Here is a 20715-nt window from a genome sequence, read left to right on the forward strand (position 1 = left end):
GGGCCTTCCGGCGGCCCCGGCCTGCCCGCGGGCCCTGCCCGCCCCTGTGGCCCCTGTCCCCCTCGGCGCGGGCGGGGAGGGCCCCGATAGTGCCCGTCCTGAGGCTGTGTGCAGAGCTGCTGCTGCTGTTTGTCCCCATCACGTATTGTATTAGAGAAGAGAAACATTAATAAGATGGGGTTTTTTTTTTCAGTACCGGTACTTATTTTTGTGGAAAGATATATGTCAAGAATGTATAGTGCAGCGTTACTGGTTTAATGTTGAGGAAATGTGCTGTCAAATGGTATTGTTCTGTGTTTTTCTGTTACAAAGGAAAAAACAAAATGGCATCAGGAACGGTACCGAACGGCACTCCTTCAGGAGGATCAAATGACGTGAGCCTGGAAGAACCAAAGAAGATGACAAGGGAAGACTGGAGGAAAAAGAAGGAATTAGAAGAACAAAGAAAACTAGGAAATGCACCTGCTGAAGTGGATGAAGAAGGAAAGTAAGTTTTGTTAAAGCTATGGTTATTCTAAAGCTACTGCTTAAAAATGTCATATTTCCTGTTGTGATTACAGAATAATCATGAGGGTGATACATTATTTCTGCATGAGTCATTGTAGAGGTAAATAGTTGAACTTTGTGAATTTGCTGTTAACATTCCAGTAATCCTCAGAAAACTGATATCTTCCAAAAGAATGTAGGTTCAGTGTTTATCTACTGTGATCTACTGACAGTGCTGCTGAAAAGTTCCACCTACGCAGCTGCTTACAAGTGGTATTTTAAAAGTGACCAAAACATAGTACTGGGGAACCTTGCTGCGTACCTGACCTGTTCCCTTTCCCTTGCTTCTACAAGTCTCATTGTTTCCAAGAAGAGAAATGTTACCATTTTTGTGCATTGTAACATTGCATAGAATAAGGTATTTGATTTGGAGTCGGGATTTTAGGTGAATTAGATGGCAACAAAATCTCAATGAAAGTTGATGTTTATCTAGTTAAATTAGAGCTTGCTTTTCAATGCATCGTAACAACTTCATTATTTTATTGTTACTCTTAAAATACTGAACTTTAATGTGAGAGTTACTTGTTTGGCTAAGTTGTGGTATTTTTCCCGTACACCATGTATTTATTACACATGTTTTACAGGGATATCAATCCTCATATTCCTCAGTACATATCCTCAGTACCATGGTACATAGATCCCTCTAAAAGACCTACACTAAAGCATCAGAGACCTCAGCCAGAGAAGCAGAAACAGTATAGCTCCTCTGGAGAATGGTACAAACGAGGAGTTCAAGAGGTACGCAAAATATTTTTGTCATAAAATAAAACATTTAGGTTTTGGGTTTTTTTGAGGAACTAAGAAAAGAGACATTGACTCACTATAAGGACGTGTCTCTCGTTACGTTTTTGAGAGGAACTGGGAATTTTTATTCAGCGGGCAAGTCGCAGTGTTTTGTAATAACCAAAATATGTGTTCTGGGTTTGGGTAGACCACGCACACTTCAGTTGTATTTAAAAAATGAATTAATTATTGGAACATATATATGAATCTTGCAACAAGTTTGTATGATTCTCTTTTGTTGTTTAGCATGCTGTAGCAACTAGATATCGTAAAGGAGCTTGTGAGAACTGTGGTGCATTGACACACAAAAAGAAAGACTGCATGGAGGTAAACTTGACTTCTGTTGATGTTTTAAGGGGATTGAAAACAATGTGAATTCTCGTCTTAGTGAAAAATAGCTAGCTATAGATAAAATAAAAGTTAACTCATTTTAAAAAAGCTGCTTTGAAAAAGGTTACAACTATTGGCAGGTGGCTTGAAAATTTATAAAGAAATTGTTTTGTAGAAAAAAATGAAGGGAAAAAATGCTACTATTCGGGGTTTCGCTTATCAACTCTGTAATAAGTGCTGCAGTAGTAGGTGAAAATGTTTAGCTGTTCATGTTAATTTGTTTTAACTCAAGTACTTCTGTGCCTGTCTTTCATGTCAGCTAGAAGCCATCTGCAGAAACTGTGTTTAGTTGCTTTCTTAATTGTGGAAAATAGAGTTAGAAATTTATAGGGTTTGAAGACAGTTACACTACTTTAAAATACAGAAATGAACTACTTGCATTTATTTACAATTCACAGGTTTATAGTGCTGAATTTAACTGTGTTTAGAAAACCTTAACTGATACTGGTTTTAAAGGGATGTCTGAGTGAGTAACATATTTTTGTCCAATGGACTGATCCAGCCATTTTTTTTCCTTTCAGAGACCCAGGAAAGTCGGAGCAAAATACACAGGCATGAATATTGCACCAGATGAACATGTGCAGCCTCAACTTATGTTTGATTATGATGGAAAGCGAGATCGTTGGAATGGTTATAACCCAGAAGAGCACATGAAGATTGTAGAAGAATATTCCAAGGTTGATTTGGTATGTAGGTGATATGGTTTACTGGGGAAAACTACAGTGTTTGGCTTGGCTGGGAGGAGTAATGTTTTTTATGTGCACTGTTAATGTTAGACATTGTGCTGTATTCATAATGAACAAATGAGGTGGATTCTGTGTTTGATAGCAAATTTTGCTTGAACTGAAAATTCAGATCAGAACTGGCAGCTGAGTATGGGTCTGCACAATAAATTAAGTGTCTCTCCAGATTGCTTACTTTTTAATAGACAAGCCTTAGACATTATTACCCAAGATGCAGATTGAATTGCAGGCAAGAAAGGAATTTATTATCTGCCTGTATTAGAGCCAATAAATATATATCTGTTTTGTAACCTCATTCGTGTTTTTTCACTTATGAATCCTTTTCATTACCATGATGGAGCAGTGGACTATTAGTACGTGTCTCTGTGCAGATTGGCACCTTGCAGTTGCAGTTAACGTTCTATCTGTAAGCACCAAATCCACGTGGACACTGTTAACTTTTTAGAAGAAAAAAAAATAGCTCACTACCTTGGCTGGATGTTAGGCCAGTTCCAAAAGGTAGTAACTAACTCCCTTCACCCCCTGGCAGTATTTTCCTATAGTGCACAGGAAAGCTAATGCTAAATGTGATCTAATCAGTGTGTATAAATGTCCAATGGGAGTGTTTAAAGGCTCTTCTCAGTAGTATCTAGTGACAGGACAAGAAGCAGTGGGTACAAATTGAAATACAAGAAATTATATTAAAACATAAGAAAAAATTATTCTACTGTAAGAGCTATCAAACAGCTTGCCCAATAAGGCTGGGGAGCCTCCATTCTTGGAGTAACCAAAACCTCCATAGACACAGTCCTGGGCAATCTGTTGTAGGCAAGCCTGCTTTAAGCAGGGGGATTGTCCTAAGTGATTGCCAGAGGTACCTCCAATATCAACTATTCTGTGTGTGGTTCTGTGATGTCAAACACATTCAAAAATTCCCTACATGGTGCTTTAGAGTCTCACTTTAGATACTAGACTTTGCTGCTTCCTGGATGAAACGTAAATGCTTGCAGCATCAGTCATCAAGTACCTTGAGCACTGAAGTTCTTAACTAGATTTTGAGGCCACAATAATAAAACATGTTTGTTCTTAAACACTGTTGAACTAAAATAAGCTATTTCTTTCTTAAATTGGGATGCACATAGTAATGGTATAGATTCATAAGCTCTAGTAAACTGTTTTATTTAACAGGATAATATAAAATAGTGAAATGGTTAATGTATATGTAGTGTCCTTGAAGCTCAAAAAACAATATGGTAAAGAATAGAGAGAAGCTCTAGGCTGCTGGTGTTTCACAAAAACCCAGAGAATTCAAACCTCTTTTTTTTTTTTTTTTTTTTTAAACTAAGGAGTATGTTTTAAATGACAACAGTCATAAGAGCTGCTTATAATAAGTATTACCACACATTTGCTATTTAAAAGAAATATTAAAACAAATGCATTTTCATGATACGCAGGCCAAACGTACACTGAAAGCCCAGAAGCTTCAGGAAGAGTTAGCATCAGGAAAGCTGGAGCAAGTGGTAAGTAAACTAAACCCTAATTTATTTTTGTTTAGGCCGACTGAAAATGCAACAGGTTACTTCAGCTCTCTGATGCTTTTATTCCCTGTACAGGTTCTGCTACTATTTTTTATGCCCTTCAATAATTTAAAGATTTTCCTAGCACCAGCATATTCTGTGTCACATTCAAGAATGTAAAGCATCTTCTTTCAAATTAGGGTGGCTTTGTTTTCCCCTTATAGGCAGAAATTTTGTGTGATTATTATTCTTGCTAAAATTAATGACATTGATTTTTCAGCCAGAAAAACTTGTTTTCCATGTAGTAGTTTTGCTTATGTACTGAAATGCTTTTTTGTATTTAAAAATTGTTACGTCTGATTAATGTTGAAGTAGTGACTATTACATGACTGTGGATTGTTTTAGTAATGCTTAGTATAATTTGGAATAGGAAGATATTTTCTTTATCTCAGAAGTAAACTTGTTTCTTCTTCAGTCATTGCTATTACTATTTGCAGTGTGTGGTTATTTGAAGGTTGACCATACGTATTTCCCTCTGGCTTATAACTCTGCAGAGTTTGCACTTCTACTAACTTCTAGAAGCTCCTTTATAAAATTCTAATTTTAAAAGGCATTTCTGATAATATTCTAAGTTTATAAAATGGGAAAAAGTAGAGACTACTACTGGTCAGAAGCAGTTTCTTTAATCAATATGGTAAGAAAGAAATAAACAAGCAAAAGACTACATACAATTGGACCTCAATTTTCCAGAGGTTGTCACGTTGCATTTTGTCACTAGATGGCAGAGTGAACTTAATCTCCAACCCAGCACAAACTACAGCGTTCTGACCTTTCCCGTTAGAAAAGATTCTTTCTCTTTTTGATGCCTGTTTTCACTACAAGGCAATATTGTTGGCTTCATATACGTAGTCCTTACAAAATGGAGCCGAAAGAAGAAAAGTACGTTTGTAATATAAGAACTATCTCTGATGGAGAGGACCAAGACTGATGCCAATTTGCTGGTCAGTCTTCCAGGACTCACTGTTGTTTCCATCTTTACTGCTGCAAGTATTCTCAAGTTGGAGGCTAAGCAGGTTAAAATAAATTCTGGCTCTGTTTCTCCAGATTAAATTATGGCTTCTGATTCATGCTGAGTATTCCTGTCACTCCTAGCTAAATAGTTGCGTATGCATATCTTCTTAATTATTTTTTTTTAAGTTTTCAGAGTTGAATCTTGGTTATATTTGCATGATAAGAAATATTCTACTCTAAAACATTAGTGTTCAAAGGCATAGCAAGCTCTAAATAACAGTGACAGTTCTAGAGTTTGCCGTTCTTGCAAATGCTTGGAAATTTAGTTGGGAATACAGTGAAAAGGTCTCCAACATGCGTCTGTAATAGAGACACTTACAAGCTCTTTCCTAGAACATTCAAAATATAGCAGTCTTTGTGCATTGGGTGCCACAGGTAAATTGTATTTTACATCCAGCATCAAAGCTCTGCTTTGATTGCTCTTTACCTCCCTCCCATCTTTCCTCTCTCCACTATCTTGTCTTCTCTGCTGATGTGCTCTTTGTTTGCTGCAGAACTCCCCAAGACACCAGTGGGGAGAAGAGGAACCAAATTCACAGACAGTAAGATGATTACCCACTGCATCACACCGTGGGCAGAAAAAATGACTTGTAGTTAGTGAAACAAGGGTGGTGTAAGGGTTTCAATGTTGGGTTCATGCCACTGGCTGCCTATCTTTTGGGCAGAGGTTGTTGGATTTCATAGAGGGGGTTTGGTTTTGTTTTAACTCGTGTGTTGTCAAACCTTAAAGATGCAAGCAAATAACTAGGTTTTAATGTGGTCTATTTTGCCCAAGATAACTGTTTTCTTAATATCGTCACGATTATGTTTTTGTAACTTCCCATACATAGAAGTGGAAATCCTTTAACAAGAGTATTTCTGAAAACTGTTGAGTGTTAGATTAGCGTTTTACTAGCATGACAGCACACTTAAGCCCATGTATACGATGCTAACTTTTACCCATAGGATCACAGATTTTTTAATGAAACCACTAAAATCAAATTCTCGTACTTGTGTCTAGAGTGAATGTTCCTCTTTGATCTAGAAGTTTCCCATCTTTCCCTCAGGAAAGAGATCATAACAGTGAAGATGAAGATGAAGATAAATATGCAGATGACATTGATATGCCTGGGCAGAACTTTGACTCTAAAAGACGTATCACAGTTCGAAATTTACGTATTCGGGAAGATATTGCAAAAGTGAGTAAAGAATTCTTTACAGATGTTCTTTTGCATTCATGAGAGTTAATTTCAAAAAATTGTATGCTCAACTGTTAATGAGTTTGTGTATGGGTTTGGGGGTTGGGAGGTTAAGGTCTGTTCTGAGTTTTATTCCTGCTCATGTTATGACTTTGTTAAGGTCATCCCTTTACACAGGTACACCTTCTTAAAATGTCTAAGCTGGGGATACAGTAGTAACTTCAGTTCTCTTAAAATCACAAATATTGAATTCTGTTGTTTGTTGTTCTCTTTAGAGGAATCTAGATCCAAACTCTGCTTATTATGATCCCAAAACAAGAGCGATGAGGGAGAACCCATATGCCAATACAGGCAAGAATCCAGATGAGTAAGTTAAAAGTGTCATGCTTGCCTATCCAACAGAACTGTATTAAAAATGAGATTAATAGTTTTGTATTTTCTTTTATCTGTCTGTGCTTTTAGTAATGAATTTCTAGTCAGCTATAGATAGAAGTAGTAGTAAACATGGAAAAAATTGTTTTATTTAGCAGCAGGTTTTGTTTTAGTATATGAAGGTGGTATCTTAGTAATCCTGGTCCTTAACCTTCAGGGTTAGGTGGACCACCGTTTAGTGTAATGATCTGTACAAGGTTAGAACAGTCTGCTGTATCTAGAGGTGATACCTGTAAACAGTAATGATTTTTATGTAAAGCGTTTCAGTAATCAAGTCTTAAACTTCATCCCTTATTTGTTGGGAGGCATTCAGCACTGGAGACTAGCATGGAGTATCTATGGTACCTAACTAAATGCCCTGAATTAGGAGCTCCTCATATATTAATGGAGTCTGCATAGAAAAGGTCTGAAAGCTTTGGCATTTTCTAGATAGACAACTTAATTAAAGAATGCCATAGGCTGGCTTTTGGCTGCACACATGGCTGTCTCACTTAAAACCCTGGTCAAGCACTTGAGCTGTGACCCTGCTGTGACCTGCAGAGGACTGCGGACATACAGGGTAGACAGGCTGTGAGCAGAAACATTTATTTAGAGTACAGTAATTGGATTAGCTCACTGCCTGAAATAGAATGGCAACGGCTAAATGGTAGCAAATAACGCTTTTTCTACCTCTCCTTGCCCCCAGCTAGAATAATGCCAGTCAGTGCTTTTTTTTTAAGATGCAGATGCACTTATCTCCAGAGTCATAATTTGACCTTTGTTGAATCTGTGCTTCTGCCACAGCACTGCAAACCATAAATTTTTCAGAGTGGGAAACTGGATTGTTAACATTATTTGATTTTTCAACCTGTGCTTCGTATATCCATTGTGAATCTCTTCTAGGGGTGTGCAAAAGGTAACTGAGAGCAGTAAAGCTAATACCGGGCTTTAACTTAGTAAAATACACTGGGTTGGGCGGGAGGAGAGGTTTACAAATCCAAAAGCTGAGAGTCACTATGCTAGAATATCACTTGCTATTCATGTATATTTATTGTGCAATTAGCTCCAAGCTTGACTCGTGGTGCTCGGTATCCCAGACAAAGCTCCAGGGCTGTGTCATAAGATGTTTCCGTATAAGCACAGGCATCAAGTATTCTGAGTTGCTAATACTTTCATGACTCTATGGGGAGCCTAGACTTTCATTTCATGCATTGAGTTGAATGCTCTTTCCTCTGCCTTCATTCGTAACTCTCAGGCACAAAGGAGAATTTTTAATTTTCTGTTGATGTTCTATGATTGTGTTTAAAACAAAATCACGTTACTTGAATGCTAAGAATCATACTGTTCTTTTCTGCAGAGTTGGTTATGCAGGCGATAACTTTGTTCGCTACACTGGAGATACCATTTCAATGGCACAGACTCAGTGTAAGTGGGTTTTGGGGTTGGTTGTTTTTTTTAAGGAAATGGACTTAAAAGACTTAAATTAACAATGCTTCTTTACTGCAAAAGAGTAATGAACGTTTTTTGATTGAGGCTTTTTTTCCAAATTATTGCAGAATTAAAGATCATAATTTGAAAGCACTTGTGAGTTTTAGAATAAATAATGAGTGAAATCTCTTGTGTCCCCAGTGTTTGCTTGGGAGGCTTATGACAAAGGCTCTGAAGTTCATCTTCAAGCAGACCCTACAAAATTAGAGCTACTTTATAAATCTTTCAAAGTGAAAAAAGAAGATTTCAAGGCACAGCAGAAAGAAAGCATCCTAGAGAAGGTAACAGACGTTTGGTTTTATTTAATAAGAATTCTATTGAGTTTGAAGTCTGGGTCTTGGGGAACAACTAGGATTACTAATGCCATACAAAAATGCATCAGCTGTTCCCAGCAGCTTAGATTTATACAAAGATTTTTATATCTGTACACACTATCTCATCAATTGGATTGACTATGTTATTTAATATAGGGACCTTTGGATTATTGGGAGCTGTTTCCTTAACTGTCAGAGTTTCTCCAGTGAAAAATCTGACAGCAGCATGTAGGAGGAGTGGGCATTTAGATTTTTTTTTTTTTAAATAATACAAGTGTTTGAAAAAATTCTTTTGCTGTTTAAATGTGGTGTCTTTTGTAAAATACCCAAGTAACTGTCTCCCAATATAATTTTTTAATTTTTCTTTTTTCTTAAATGTGAAAAGCAGAATTTTAGACTTGAGTTCTGGGTGCAGTCTTCTAGATAAATATTTATTTTATATTTGGCTCCTGGTTTCTTCGACAACTGATAAAGAACTAGATAATCCATTTAGAATGTAATCTTACCAACATTCAAATTTGGAGAGGAATATGAAGTACTGCTGTGGTTATACCACAGCCTTTTGGTTTGGTCTGAAAAGTTTTCCTGCTTTGAGTGAAGAATATCACTGTTGTAACCTTCCAGGCGTTTTAAACGACAAAACCAAAAAAAAACCCCAAACAAACAACCCACCACCAAAAACCACTGTGGTGGCCATAGGAGGAGATGTATTTGTCTTAAGTATTCACTAAAGATTAAACTGTCTCTGTCCACTTCTTTTATGTCTTCTTCAGAAGGTACTGAAGGTGAAGATTTTGAAGTATATTCCTAACTACATAAAAGGTGGGATTTTTTGCAAAATTATTAAATGTTATTTCTGTGTGCATTTTAGTATGGAGGACAAGAACATCTGGATGCCCCACCAGCTGAACTGCTGTTAGCTCAAACAGAAGATTACGTGGAGTACTCTAGACATGGAACAGTCATCAAAGGACAAGAGAAAGCTATTGCTTCCTCTAAATATGAAGAGGATGTGAAGATCAACAACCATACAGTAAGCCCTAGCTTATGTAAAAATTATAAAAAAATTAGATTCCTTCCCGTTGGAAGAGCACGAGTTATGGTAGGACACAGTACAATATAATTAATAAAGCAAATAAATTTTTTTCCCTGTCTCATATGTGACACTCTCCCTTTTCTATTAAGGATGAATATCGAGTTGTCATGGTTGTGATGTGAATTTGAGGAGTTGTGATGGCAATCTTAAACCAAAGGGGAAGTTACTCTATTTCCCTTCAACTTTGAACATGACTTGACCACATCCTGTTGCTTTTCTCTTTGTTGAAACTGTACTTGTAAGGCTAATGTAAAATTGTGAAAGTATTTTCATAGCTTTCCCTTCTGGATTGTTTGAATAATTTTATTTATCAGGATATAACCTCAAGAAGAAATTGCAGCCTGCCTCCTACGGGAGTGTCATTGTAGACATAACTGCTATGGTGTCTTCTTTTGCAGTGCATTTGGGGGTCATACTGGAAAGAAGGCAAATGGGGTTACAAATGCTGCCACTCATTCGTCAAGTACTCATACTGCACAGGAGAAGCTGGGAAAGAAATTGCTGTAAGTATTGTCTTACTTAGTCACTTGGAAAGAGCTAAAGAGCATTCATCTTCCTACCTAAGTTTGAGACTGTTTTGCTTTTGGGGGGGTGTTGGTTTGTTTGAGAGTTGTGGCTGGTTCTATTTTTCGTTTTTGTCCTTCACCTTTCAAATGTGCTTAGTAAATGGGTATCCTTCCTCTTGTCTATTGTATAGAATACTGAAGCAAGCTTACTGGAAGAGCAACCCAGGGAGGAAGAACACATGACAAAACCCAAAACACTGATGGAGGTGGGTTGTTTCCCTTCCTCAGGAAGGCAGATATTTCTCTTCAGCATTTTAAGAGATGTAAAGATATGTATAACTACAAAATTATGTAAGTCATAGTGAGTCTGAAAATTATTACACTGCATTATTAGATCATTATCATCTCCATTGAAAGCTAAGCTCTCAAAGAGCATTAGTAGATGCTTGGGATTTAGTGTCTCGAACATGAGTAATGTTTGCAAGTTGAATCTTAACAGTAGCTGGTTTTCCACCTTACAGATCCACCAAGAGAAACAGAAAGAGAAGAAAAAGAAGAAGCGTAAGAAGAGCTCAAATTCAGATAGTGAGGGGGAAGAGAAAAAGAAGCAAGAAAAACTTAAAAAGGTGCACTGTATTCTTCAGTGGTTTTGTGGCAAAAAGATCTTGAAATACATTTTACAACAATGTCAGTTTTATGAAGCCTGTAATGCAGTTCTTGTGGTGTTCTGTGGGATGTTCTTTGATGCTAATTTTAAGCGAAAACAAATTTAAAATGCTGTTCGATGTTCTAAAGTACATTTCCTATTTGTCAGGCAAACATGCAATAAATATTTACTTTTGGAAGACTTAAGTTTAGAAGATTTAGAACACTTCCTTTCTAGGCACCTATTACAACTGTAGATCTATAAAAGACATTGGAGAACACAATGATTTGGGTATTGAAGAAAGATGGAGAGATCAAAGGCACTGTCAAATTTTGACTTAGCACTTTTTATCCCAGACTTGGGCCCAGTCTCACAGTTGATTCAATAAATCCATCCACCAGGCTATCTACTGGCTGCTGCTCAACAGCCCTTCCGCAAGCACAGCAGCCTGCCCCTGGATATTCACAGCGTGAAACTAATATTAAACTATGGTTAATCAAAGCAGTGTACAAATGCAACTTCATGTCAGTAGCGAGAATGAGCAACAGAAGTAGTTTGAGGAATGGGATAACAGGTATTTCAAAAAGCATTTAAAAAAAACCCTGAACACACTGATTGAAGAAAAAAAAAAAAAACAAAACCAAAACCAAACCCAAACTCCCTAAGATCATATGCTTGCTTATCTGCTTTTGTACTTGCTGAATCATGATTATATTTTAGGTAAAGCCAGAGTTTCTTACTTGATTTGGGCAATTGGAAAGAGATTAAAGTATCTTGTTTGCTAAATACCATCATTTTATGTCAAACACCAAAAAATGAGCATTGAATGAAATGTGCTGTAGGTGGGCCAGACAGATGTGCATTGCTTATCCCACCATTCTGCCTGCTGCTTGTTCATTATACTAGCATCTAATACAAACTTTCATTGCTATTTTTGCTTAATTTTCATTGCGGGCTTTTTTTTTTTTTTCAAGATCATATGCTTGCTTATCTGCTTTTGTACTTGCTGAATCATGATTATATTTTAGGTAAAGCTAAAGAGTTTCTTACTCTTGGGCAATTGGTAAGATATTAAAGTATCTTGTTTGCTAAATACCATCATTTTATGTCAAACACCAAAAAATGAGCATTGAATGAAATGTGCTGTAGGTGGGCCAGACAGATGTGCATTGCTTATCCCACCATTCTGCCTGCTGCTTGTTCATTATACTAGCATCTAATACAAACTTTCATTGCTATTTTTGCTTAATTTTCATTGCGGGCTTTTTTTTTTTTTTTTCTTCGCTTTTATTTCAGGCACTAAACGCAGAAGAGGCTCGTCTTCTCCACGTTAAAGAAATCATGCAGTTAGATGAGAGGAAGAGACCGTACAACAGCGTATATGAAACCAGGGAGCCAACAGAAGAGGAAATGGAAGCCTATAGAATGAAACGTCAGAGACCTGATGACCCCATGGCCTCTTTTCTTGGACAGTAGTCACGGTGAAAATCATTCCAATACACAAGACTCTTTTTCGTACTTGTTTACGGCTCTGTAGGCACTTGTTACCTTCCACGTGTGGAAGTACCAGAAATAGCAGAGACCTTTTTTTGCACCAAAGAAGTTGGTGAAGACTTCTTTCAACAGACATAAGCAGTCCAACACTTAAAAAATTTTATATGTGTACATATACGTATACAGTCACAAATGGATATATACACATATATATAAAATTATATGTATATATAAAATACATACACCTACTTTATAAATTCTTTACTGGAAGAGAAAATATCTGATACTGGCTGGAATTCTAGGTTTGTTTGGCCAACCAATATATGCATAAAGTCATGATACATTCAGTAAAACTGACTACTTTAAAGAAATGGTCAGCAGATGTCATTTAATAGAGAACAAAAATTGTTGAAAAAAATAATTGGATACACCTACTGAAGACTCTTATTTGTAAAGGGAGTTGCTTGTCACATGGCTTTAAAAGGAGATATAGTTTCTGTCTTGATCACTTTGCACACTTTGCAGTAAGTATTTTAGAAATATAAAAATGGATTGCTTTGTACAGTTTTGGTTAAATTAATGTAAAGGTCTTAAATGCTGTCCAGCCTTTTTAATGAAGAGGTTAGGAGAAGCTGACTGTAGAGCTTTTAAATTCTAATTCTGTTTCTGCAGATGTTAACATACAAATTTCAGTTGCAAAGATCTGAGGTTTTTTGTTTGCTGTTTGACAACAGTGTTCATCTTACCCTTACAACTTCCAGAATCCTGTTACATGGTGTCATACCAAGTGTCAGGTTCTAATACCTTGTGATAATGTGAAACAGCGTCTGCTTTGTGTTTGGCAATATTAGTCCTTAAACTGGGAGTTTCCCCTTTAGCTATTAAAAGTTGAAGAAATGGGTGGAAAAACTGTACAGCGTGACTTTAGAGTTGGAAGGCTTAAGAATTACTTCTGTTACGGCTTAAACTGTCTTATGAAACATGGCTTTGATAACCACATTTAATGTGGTTATATTAATGGTAGGACAAGGAAGACTCCGTAATCTGGCCTTTTCTTCTTAAAATTAAGAACCCGATTACAATTTCCACTTTGTAAACAATAAGGAAGTTGAAGTTACTGGAAGAAAATGAAACAGTATGTTATGCCTGTAACACGGTGTACCTGTAATTTCCACCTGTAAAGCTAGTTTCTTTTTTTTTTTTTAACAAGTTTTCTCCAAGTTTGCTTCCCCCTCTTTTTTTTTTTGTTAGAGAATTCTAATGAGTAATTCTGTATACACACTTTAAATTTTATAAAATTTATAAATCTGACTGTGGACTTCTTATTTCGTGAAACTTGATTTTAAAATCCTCCTACCACTTGCAAAAAAATATAATGAACTAGTGAGGTCAAAGATCTGGTGGTGGAATTGTTAATATAACCAAATACCAGGAAGGAAAAACTTTAAAGAATAGAAATCAGCTTTTTCAGAAATTGCTTTTATGTTTTCACAAATGATGTGGATTTAGACAGTCAGAGGGGGAAAAATATTTGGGATATAGTTTTCCTTCCACTACACTAGTGACTCAATGTTCTAGGTTTCCACATCAGCTCATGTTTTGACCTTTCGAGGTTATGGATAATTTCAACGGAAAACTGCTCTTTTCCACAAATAATTACATACAATAAACACATTTAAGTGTTGTGGGTGTGATTTCACAGATGCTTTGAGGATTGAGTATTTTAATTTAGCATACAGAAATGCTAATAATGGAAATTCTGCATTAGTCTGCAGTGTAATTCTATGTTAAAACCATCTGTGATATTTTCATTGATGATCAAAATTTTAAGTCAAATGTTTAACTGTGTTACAGAGATCCTCTGGTATGACCTGAATGCAAACTGTCCTTGGATGATTTTACTGAATTAGCTGCACTGTAAACTGTTATTCTTCTCAGGGCTGTAACATCTGGAGTTCTGGCCAGCATACCTCCAGCTGCGGAGATACCAACTGTTGTTGTCTTAGTGCCAAGTTCAATTTGAGGGAACATGAGGTGTCAGAAAGGTCCATGTTATCAGTTCCTTGAGCTATTTGGGTACCTTTCTAAAAGTAGCTAGAGACTTGCAATTCAGAAATAGCACTGAAAAGAGCAATTTAGAACAAACAAAGAATTCACCGGTCTAGGCAGCCTGTAAAGTTCAGATTTAAACTCTTGTTTTGTAAGTATTCTTACATTCAGGAGAAAACTGGGGAGAGCGTTAAAGGTGCAAGTATTTTAGAAGCCAATATAACATGTTCAGTGCTACAGAGAGATATGTTTATTGCAAATAAACCTACTGAATTCCACCTAAAGCAGACTCAGGAAGGATTTTCTTTTCAGTACCAGAAGACATGACTGTCACTTACTTTCAGGTGTGCCCTGTCTTACTCTGCTAAGAGAGAGCCTATGGGGAAGATGGACCAGTTTCCTCTCCGGTGAAGCAGAAAGGCAGCTCCAGGGGGAAAAGCAATTAGTAGTGTTTTGTTCAAAATAGAGTTCCTTGAGCTTGTGAATGATGCAGAGTCTCAACAGTTAAAGGACAAATAAAGCTTAAAACATGTTGTCCTATTTATATCATAAAGGTTAAATGTTAAAAGAACATTGTGGATCTGATCATGAGGATTAATTTTCCTCCATCTGCTTCCCCTTGAATTTGGCATGCAATATGACTGTGCATATCCAAAGACCGCTTCCTATTAGACAAGAATTTTTCCTTTCTCAAACGAGTTTGAAATAAGTTTGTAGGCTAGCTTGGACAAAAGCGAACACGCAGTGGACATGAGCGTACTCCAGCAGAGGCAGCTCAAGTTGGGAACTCCTGTTTCTTGCACGCACAAAGGTAGAAGTGAGGTGAGAGGAAATCCCTGAGCCTGGTAACACAGACTAGTCAAATTCTCAAATCGTAATACAAGACAGACCCTCCCAGCACAGTCAGGATAGCTTTTGCTGAATCTTGCCCTTGGCAAAGCTCAAAAATTATTTTCTCAGCTCCCTTTTCAACAATTGCTTGGATCGCCTCATTTTTCATCCTCTTGAGTACTGTCAGTCTGTGAACTGCACTAGCCAGCTGATTTGAAGGTGTTTGCATTTTTAAAACGTAGATTAAAACATTCTCCTTTATTTTTCTGTTGAAAAGTGTAGCATTCTGTGTTATCTTTCAAGGCACGCCAGAAGGTAGCTCTTTTACTGTCTCCACATTTCTTTGTAATTGGATCTTTATGGCTTTCCTGAGTGGGTTAATAAAAGAGATGCACTGTTCTACGTGAGCGTAATTGTTTTAGGCTGTTGAGGGATCAGAAAAAAGAAACGACAGCACTTAGTTAAGGATGAAATGGAGTTCAACTTTTAGCAAAAAGAAAAAACAACAGCAGGGAGGATTTTCTGTGCCCACTAGTGCCCAGTGCAACCCAGTAACTGCAGTTTTCCGTGCCACTTTTGGGTATAACTTTAATTACTCCATTCAGGCCCAAACACTGTGACCTGAAGTACGTGCAGGCAACTCCTTGTTGTTCTGTTAGCACTCCTATTTGCATCCATTTTACCGAATGCAGAAAAGAGAGAGAAATACCATTCTAACTTAAAATTAGTTATTTTACATGAAACAAACTTGTTCACTTCTCTTAGATGATCCAACCAGAAACCTGCTGGGATAGTAGATAGTGATGATTTTTGCTTCTGCAAAAGGCATTTCAGACCTCAGTGGAACAGAGAAAAAAATTCCCTTTGCCTAAGAAAACCTTGATCAGTGGACAGATGAGCAAACCCAAAATTTCTAAGCTACAAAATCTTAAAATAAGTCCAGTAATTCCCAAACATTGGAGAAATGGCCTCCACCCCACCACTCATTCGCACCGCATTTGGATCTAAGCACAGTCCTTGCCCTGTTGCTCTGTCATCTCCCACCACATCTCTTAAGAGTGGGACCTTTTTGCAGATGTATGTACTTCTTTAGCACGTGTGCACACGCGTTTGTTCTTGATTTTCAACATACAGCTAAGAACTACAGATTTGGCTCCAACACCACCTCACAGCAGAGTTTTAACCCATCGATGCTTTTTATTCACAAGCTGCTACGACATGTGCTCACAGTGCATCGGGCAAGTGGCTGCTGGAGCGCACGGGCTGAGGTTGACATCGCCACCATAGTGCCCCGTTAGCAAGGCAGCTCTTGCAGCGGCACGGGTGACGCAGGAGTCCCCTCGCACTGGCAGTGCTCCGCGTTCTGCACATCCAGGTCGGGAAGGGGTTGTGCCACCAGCCTCTGGGCCGCATGAAACCCAAGCTGGGGGAGAAAAATGGTGCCGCCAGCTGGCTGCTGGTTTTGTTTGGCTGTCCCTTCTTGCTTTACCAAGTCTCACGCTGGGCATGTGCAGAAGCAAAAGCTCTGGGCTGTGGTGTTTAACACCGGAGAGCAGCACAGCCCCACGCTATATTCTGACAATATTTTCTCAATATTTGAGGAATAGCTGAAAGACCATTTTTAGCAAATTATTGGTTTTCTAAGAACAGATAATCCAGTTCTAATGCAAAATCTCAGCTTGGAAAGCAGCAGCAGGAGAGAGGATTTTATTTGTAGCTGTTACTATGTGCACACACTGTCACTGGTCACACGCGATGGAAGTAATTTTTCACTCATCTCTGGGGGCTGCTGTTTTGCCCTGAGGGATAGAGGCACTGTACCGTGACACGGGTAAATGACATTTGTCGCTGGCTTTCCTGGCTTGGGCAAATGCTGCCCGTGTCCCCAGGTACTGGGATTGCTGCTGCTGCTACAGGCTCCAGAAGTGGGGCTGGAATATTTTGTATTTGGGGAAATACAAGGCATTTTCAGAAGAGTCTTTTCTTATCTAACTATGTTATTAGATACCTAGGCGGGAGCCAATTGTGGCAAGTCAAAAAGATTGCTGAATTTCACTTTGAATTAGAAGGTACACGAGACAAAAGAAACAACCCCAACCTTAACACATCTTCTGCCCTGTGCTTGCAGTGGCTCACGGGTGCTTGGGCTGGTTCCCACTTCCCTCTTCCTAAAATAAGGTCTATTTATTTTTATCTTAATGGGTTAGGACTGCAGTTCCTAAGCAGAGCTAATGGTCTCAAGGGCATCCTTGAAGTTTAAACAGAGATTTGACTCATTTTTATGGGGGCTTTTGGAGAGAGACAATCACTCTCTGAAGACTGCTCACAGACTTCCAAACTCCTTTTAGGCAGGGCAATAAAAATTACTCAAATCACCAGTCCACACTAAGCCAGGAGGCCTGTCGAATAAAAAAATGCTTTTTCCCTCCCATTTATATCTCCAAAAAACCCCCCAGAGCGCCGACACTCATCTTTGAAGAGAGGTACACTTTCCTTGCCATTGCCCAGCACAACAGGAAGGCTGTATTTTAGGCAGCCTCTGGGTGAACTGCAGCTATTTTGGCACTTGCTGAGTCATTTTATTCGGTTACAAAGGCGCTGCTGCGAGGTTGGTATCTGTGACAGTGAAATGCTTTAGCACTCAGAAAGCAAATGAGGGAAAATCCTTCCTCACTGGGACGCAGTCCCATCCTGCTGTCCCAGGGCAGGAGCCGGGGACCGCTCACCATTAGGCGCTCCGGTCCGCACGGGAGATAGCGGAGCTACAATTACGCTTTTTACTCCGCAGGTGCTGCATGACGCACCTTTCCCTTGAAACGCGCGAGCCATGCCTTCCCCACCCAGCTTTATCTGAAGGCTGCGGAGGCAGCGCGCGCTGTGCTGGGGCTGCGGGCAGGGGGACAGGACCACGCCAGCCCCGGCGAGGCAGCACCTCCCGGGCCCGTGTGGGGAATACAAGGGGCAGCGCGGGCAGGACAGCTTTGCTGCGAGGAAGAAGCACCACAACAGGCCCCAGCAGCCCATCCACAGTGTGGACCGGCACCCCCAGTCCTACGCCTGTCCCACGGGGGGTCTGCCGATGTGGACATCAGCCCGAGCCGCTCCCCGCACTGTGGCACCGACCAGTGGTGACAACCTCGACAGTCATGGCGGGAGGCTTTTGCTAAAAAGCAGCACAGAGGGGACACGATCTCCTGTAACACTTCCCTGCAATGTCTAGCTGAGAGTGAACTGAGAACCGAGTCTCAGGGCTGCTCTGTTTCACTGTGAACGGGCAGTTTATTTATTTAACAAAGCGTGCTGCCAAACATGTTCTCCAGCAGAGCTGTCTGGGACCCCGTGTGAGCTCGCTCAGCGTTGCAGCACAGACATATTTTCCATCTGCCTGGCAGGAGCTCCCCGGCGCTGCCTCTCCCCATGCCGCCGAACTAGGTCAGGCTCTCGCTGCCTTCAACATGCCACAGATCCGGACACAAAGCCCCCAGTAACTGCAGCTTCCCCAGTCACATCTTGAATCGCCCGGCAGGACGGCTGTATTTTCAAGCATCGTTTCATCCCTGGCCTGTTTTGCACCCATCCCAATACTCTGGTGTCCCAGCACAGCTGCCATGGGCAGGCTCAGGATACCCTGGAGGTATTTAAAAGCCATGTAGATGTGGTGCTGAGGGATGTGGTTTAGTGGTAATGTGGCAGTGCTAGGTTAATGGTTGGACTTGGTGATCTTAAAGGTCTCTTCCAACAAAAACAATGCTATGATTCTATGATAAGCGTAAGGCCTTTTTCTTCTCAACACCATTAGTGTCTGAGGAAACCGCTGTGGCTTCCCAGGCCAATCCAGCTGGCACCACGGGGAAGTTTTCATCTGGTTCCGTACGAATCCTGAGGCAGGACCCGTGCACGTGCAATGCCTTGAGCCTTTAGGCTGACTCCAGCCCTGCACCTGGCCGGGAGAGGCCCTCCAACAGGACTGGGTTCCTACAAACTTTATGGAAACAGGCAAAAAATGAGAATTTGTATTTGACCGATCACCAGAGCTGCCCCAGGGGAGAGCAGGTCTCAGAGCCCATGCCTGGGGGTGCCCTCTCCTGCGCTCACCCCAATGCCAGCGGGGAAGTGGGGCTGGGGGCAGCTCCCCACAGGCACACCAGAGCTCCGCAGCCATATGGCATCTTTTCTGAAACAGCCTTCGCCCCAGTGAAATTTAAGGTGATGATTGTGTGGGTTTGGGGAGGGGGGTTGTTCTCCTGGAGGGAACACCGCTGTGCCATCAAGGAGCTGGGGGATGGGGTGCCTGCTCTGAAGGAGCTCTGTGGGACCACCGGCACAGCAGGAAAACAGCCCTGGGTTTCCTCAGCCAAACATTCCCACCCCTCCCAGGAACAGCTGACCTGATTACTGCTCACAAAGAAAACTGTATACATACTTCATTTTTACATTTATATCCATTCCCACCATGTTCCAACAGCAAGTGGAGGGGAAAGCTTAAAATAAAAAAAACACCAACACAACAGCTCCGATAAGGATGAATTCTGGCAGAGTTAAGGAATGATATTTCCAGCGTACTCCCAACCAGCCAATCATCTGCACTGAGCAAAAAATATTTGCTGGCTGGAAAGCAGCAGGGCAGGCTCCGGAGCCCTGCCACCGAGCACACATCTGCCCCAAGCCCCACGCAGGATCCTGGCTGGGGCAGAGCCGGAACCACACACCCTCAACCAGGACCCACAGAGGCTGCAGCCAGGAGCACCAGTGACCCACCCTGGGTGTTGAGGATGGCCCCAGGGCCATTGCTGCCCTCCTGACAGGGTGACAGGTCCCCCGTAACCTCCCATGCTGCCAACCTGGGCACCTGTGGGGGACAGGCTGCACGTCCGGGTCACCTCCCAGCTCCTGTTTAGACTCCCCACCAGTCCCTTAAAAAGATGAGTCTGACCCGTACCACCCCGGCAGCATCACAGAGCATCCTGCAAAGCGGGGAGGGATGGAAGGGGTGAGCAGGAGGGAGCGGGGGGAGGAAACTCCTCAACCCCCTGTTTGCCTCTCTACACCTCCCTGGGGTATATTAGGGAAGCACTGTCAATTTTGAGATCTGAAAGGCATTTGCAAATTCTGGGTGTGATGGGGTGGTACACACCGGGATATCAACACTGCTCAGAGGCTGCAACACCATGACTTGATGCAGCGGAGAAATACGAAGGGACAGGGACTGACTGCGACTCAACACAGTGTTGGCAGAGCTAAAGCTGAACTCCACCTCAGCCACTGCTTCTGGTGTTACTGCCTTACCTTAAGCAATTGCTTGTGGGTTTGCAATTGTTTTGCAAGCTTAAAACAAAATCCCAACCCTTTCCAAAGACAGGAGCATGGCAAAGTCTCCGTGTTTTGTCTCATGCATCCGCCTGAAGCAGGGCTAAGGTACACGGAGTTTCCTCTCAAAATTCGAATTTGCAATGCTGCTGTTTCACCATGATATCCTTGCATTCAAGCCTGGAGTGATCTGCCATTACCTGTTCGTCTAAATTGTTTTAGAAGCGTGTTTCCACCCTTAACAACAAGATTTGCTTCCCTCGCTAATGCTCCAGGATCAAGTGTCAAAGTTGTTCTCTAGTTCAATCCATGTTACCCGTCCCCTTACAAATTCTGCTTGCATGGGTAGCGGCTACAGCAGAGAGC

The 20715-nt window shown here is 40.5% G+C and overlaps 1 protein-coding gene across 1 annotated transcript; it reads left to right on the forward strand.

Moving 5' to 3' along the window:
- Window positions 1-318: 318 nt before the first annotated feature.
- On the forward strand, window positions 319-12144 carry SLU7 (SLU7 splicing factor homolog (S. cerevisiae)). The gene is made up of 15 exons (XM_009879803.1): window positions 319-487; window positions 1131-1284; window positions 1576-1656; window positions 2241-2405; window positions 3896-3961; window positions 5524-5571; window positions 6076-6207; window positions 6483-6574; window positions 7976-8043; window positions 8248-8387; window positions 9292-9453; window positions 9915-10019; window positions 10214-10288; window positions 10544-10648; window positions 11965-12144. Exons 1-15 carry the CDS (start codon window positions 324-326, stop codon window positions 12142-12144), a joined length of 1737 nt encoding a protein of 578 aa, XP_009878105.1. The 5' UTR covers window positions 319-323.
- Window positions 12145-20715: the final 8571 nt, after the last annotated feature.

This window comes from Charadrius vociferus, unplaced genomic scaffold, assembly GCF_000708025.1.
Source record: "Charadrius vociferus isolate BGI_N301 unplaced genomic scaffold, ASM70802v2 scaffold212, whole genome shotgun sequence".
Taxonomy (NCBI): Eukaryota; Metazoa; Chordata; class Aves; order Charadriiformes; family Charadriidae; genus Charadrius; species Charadrius vociferus.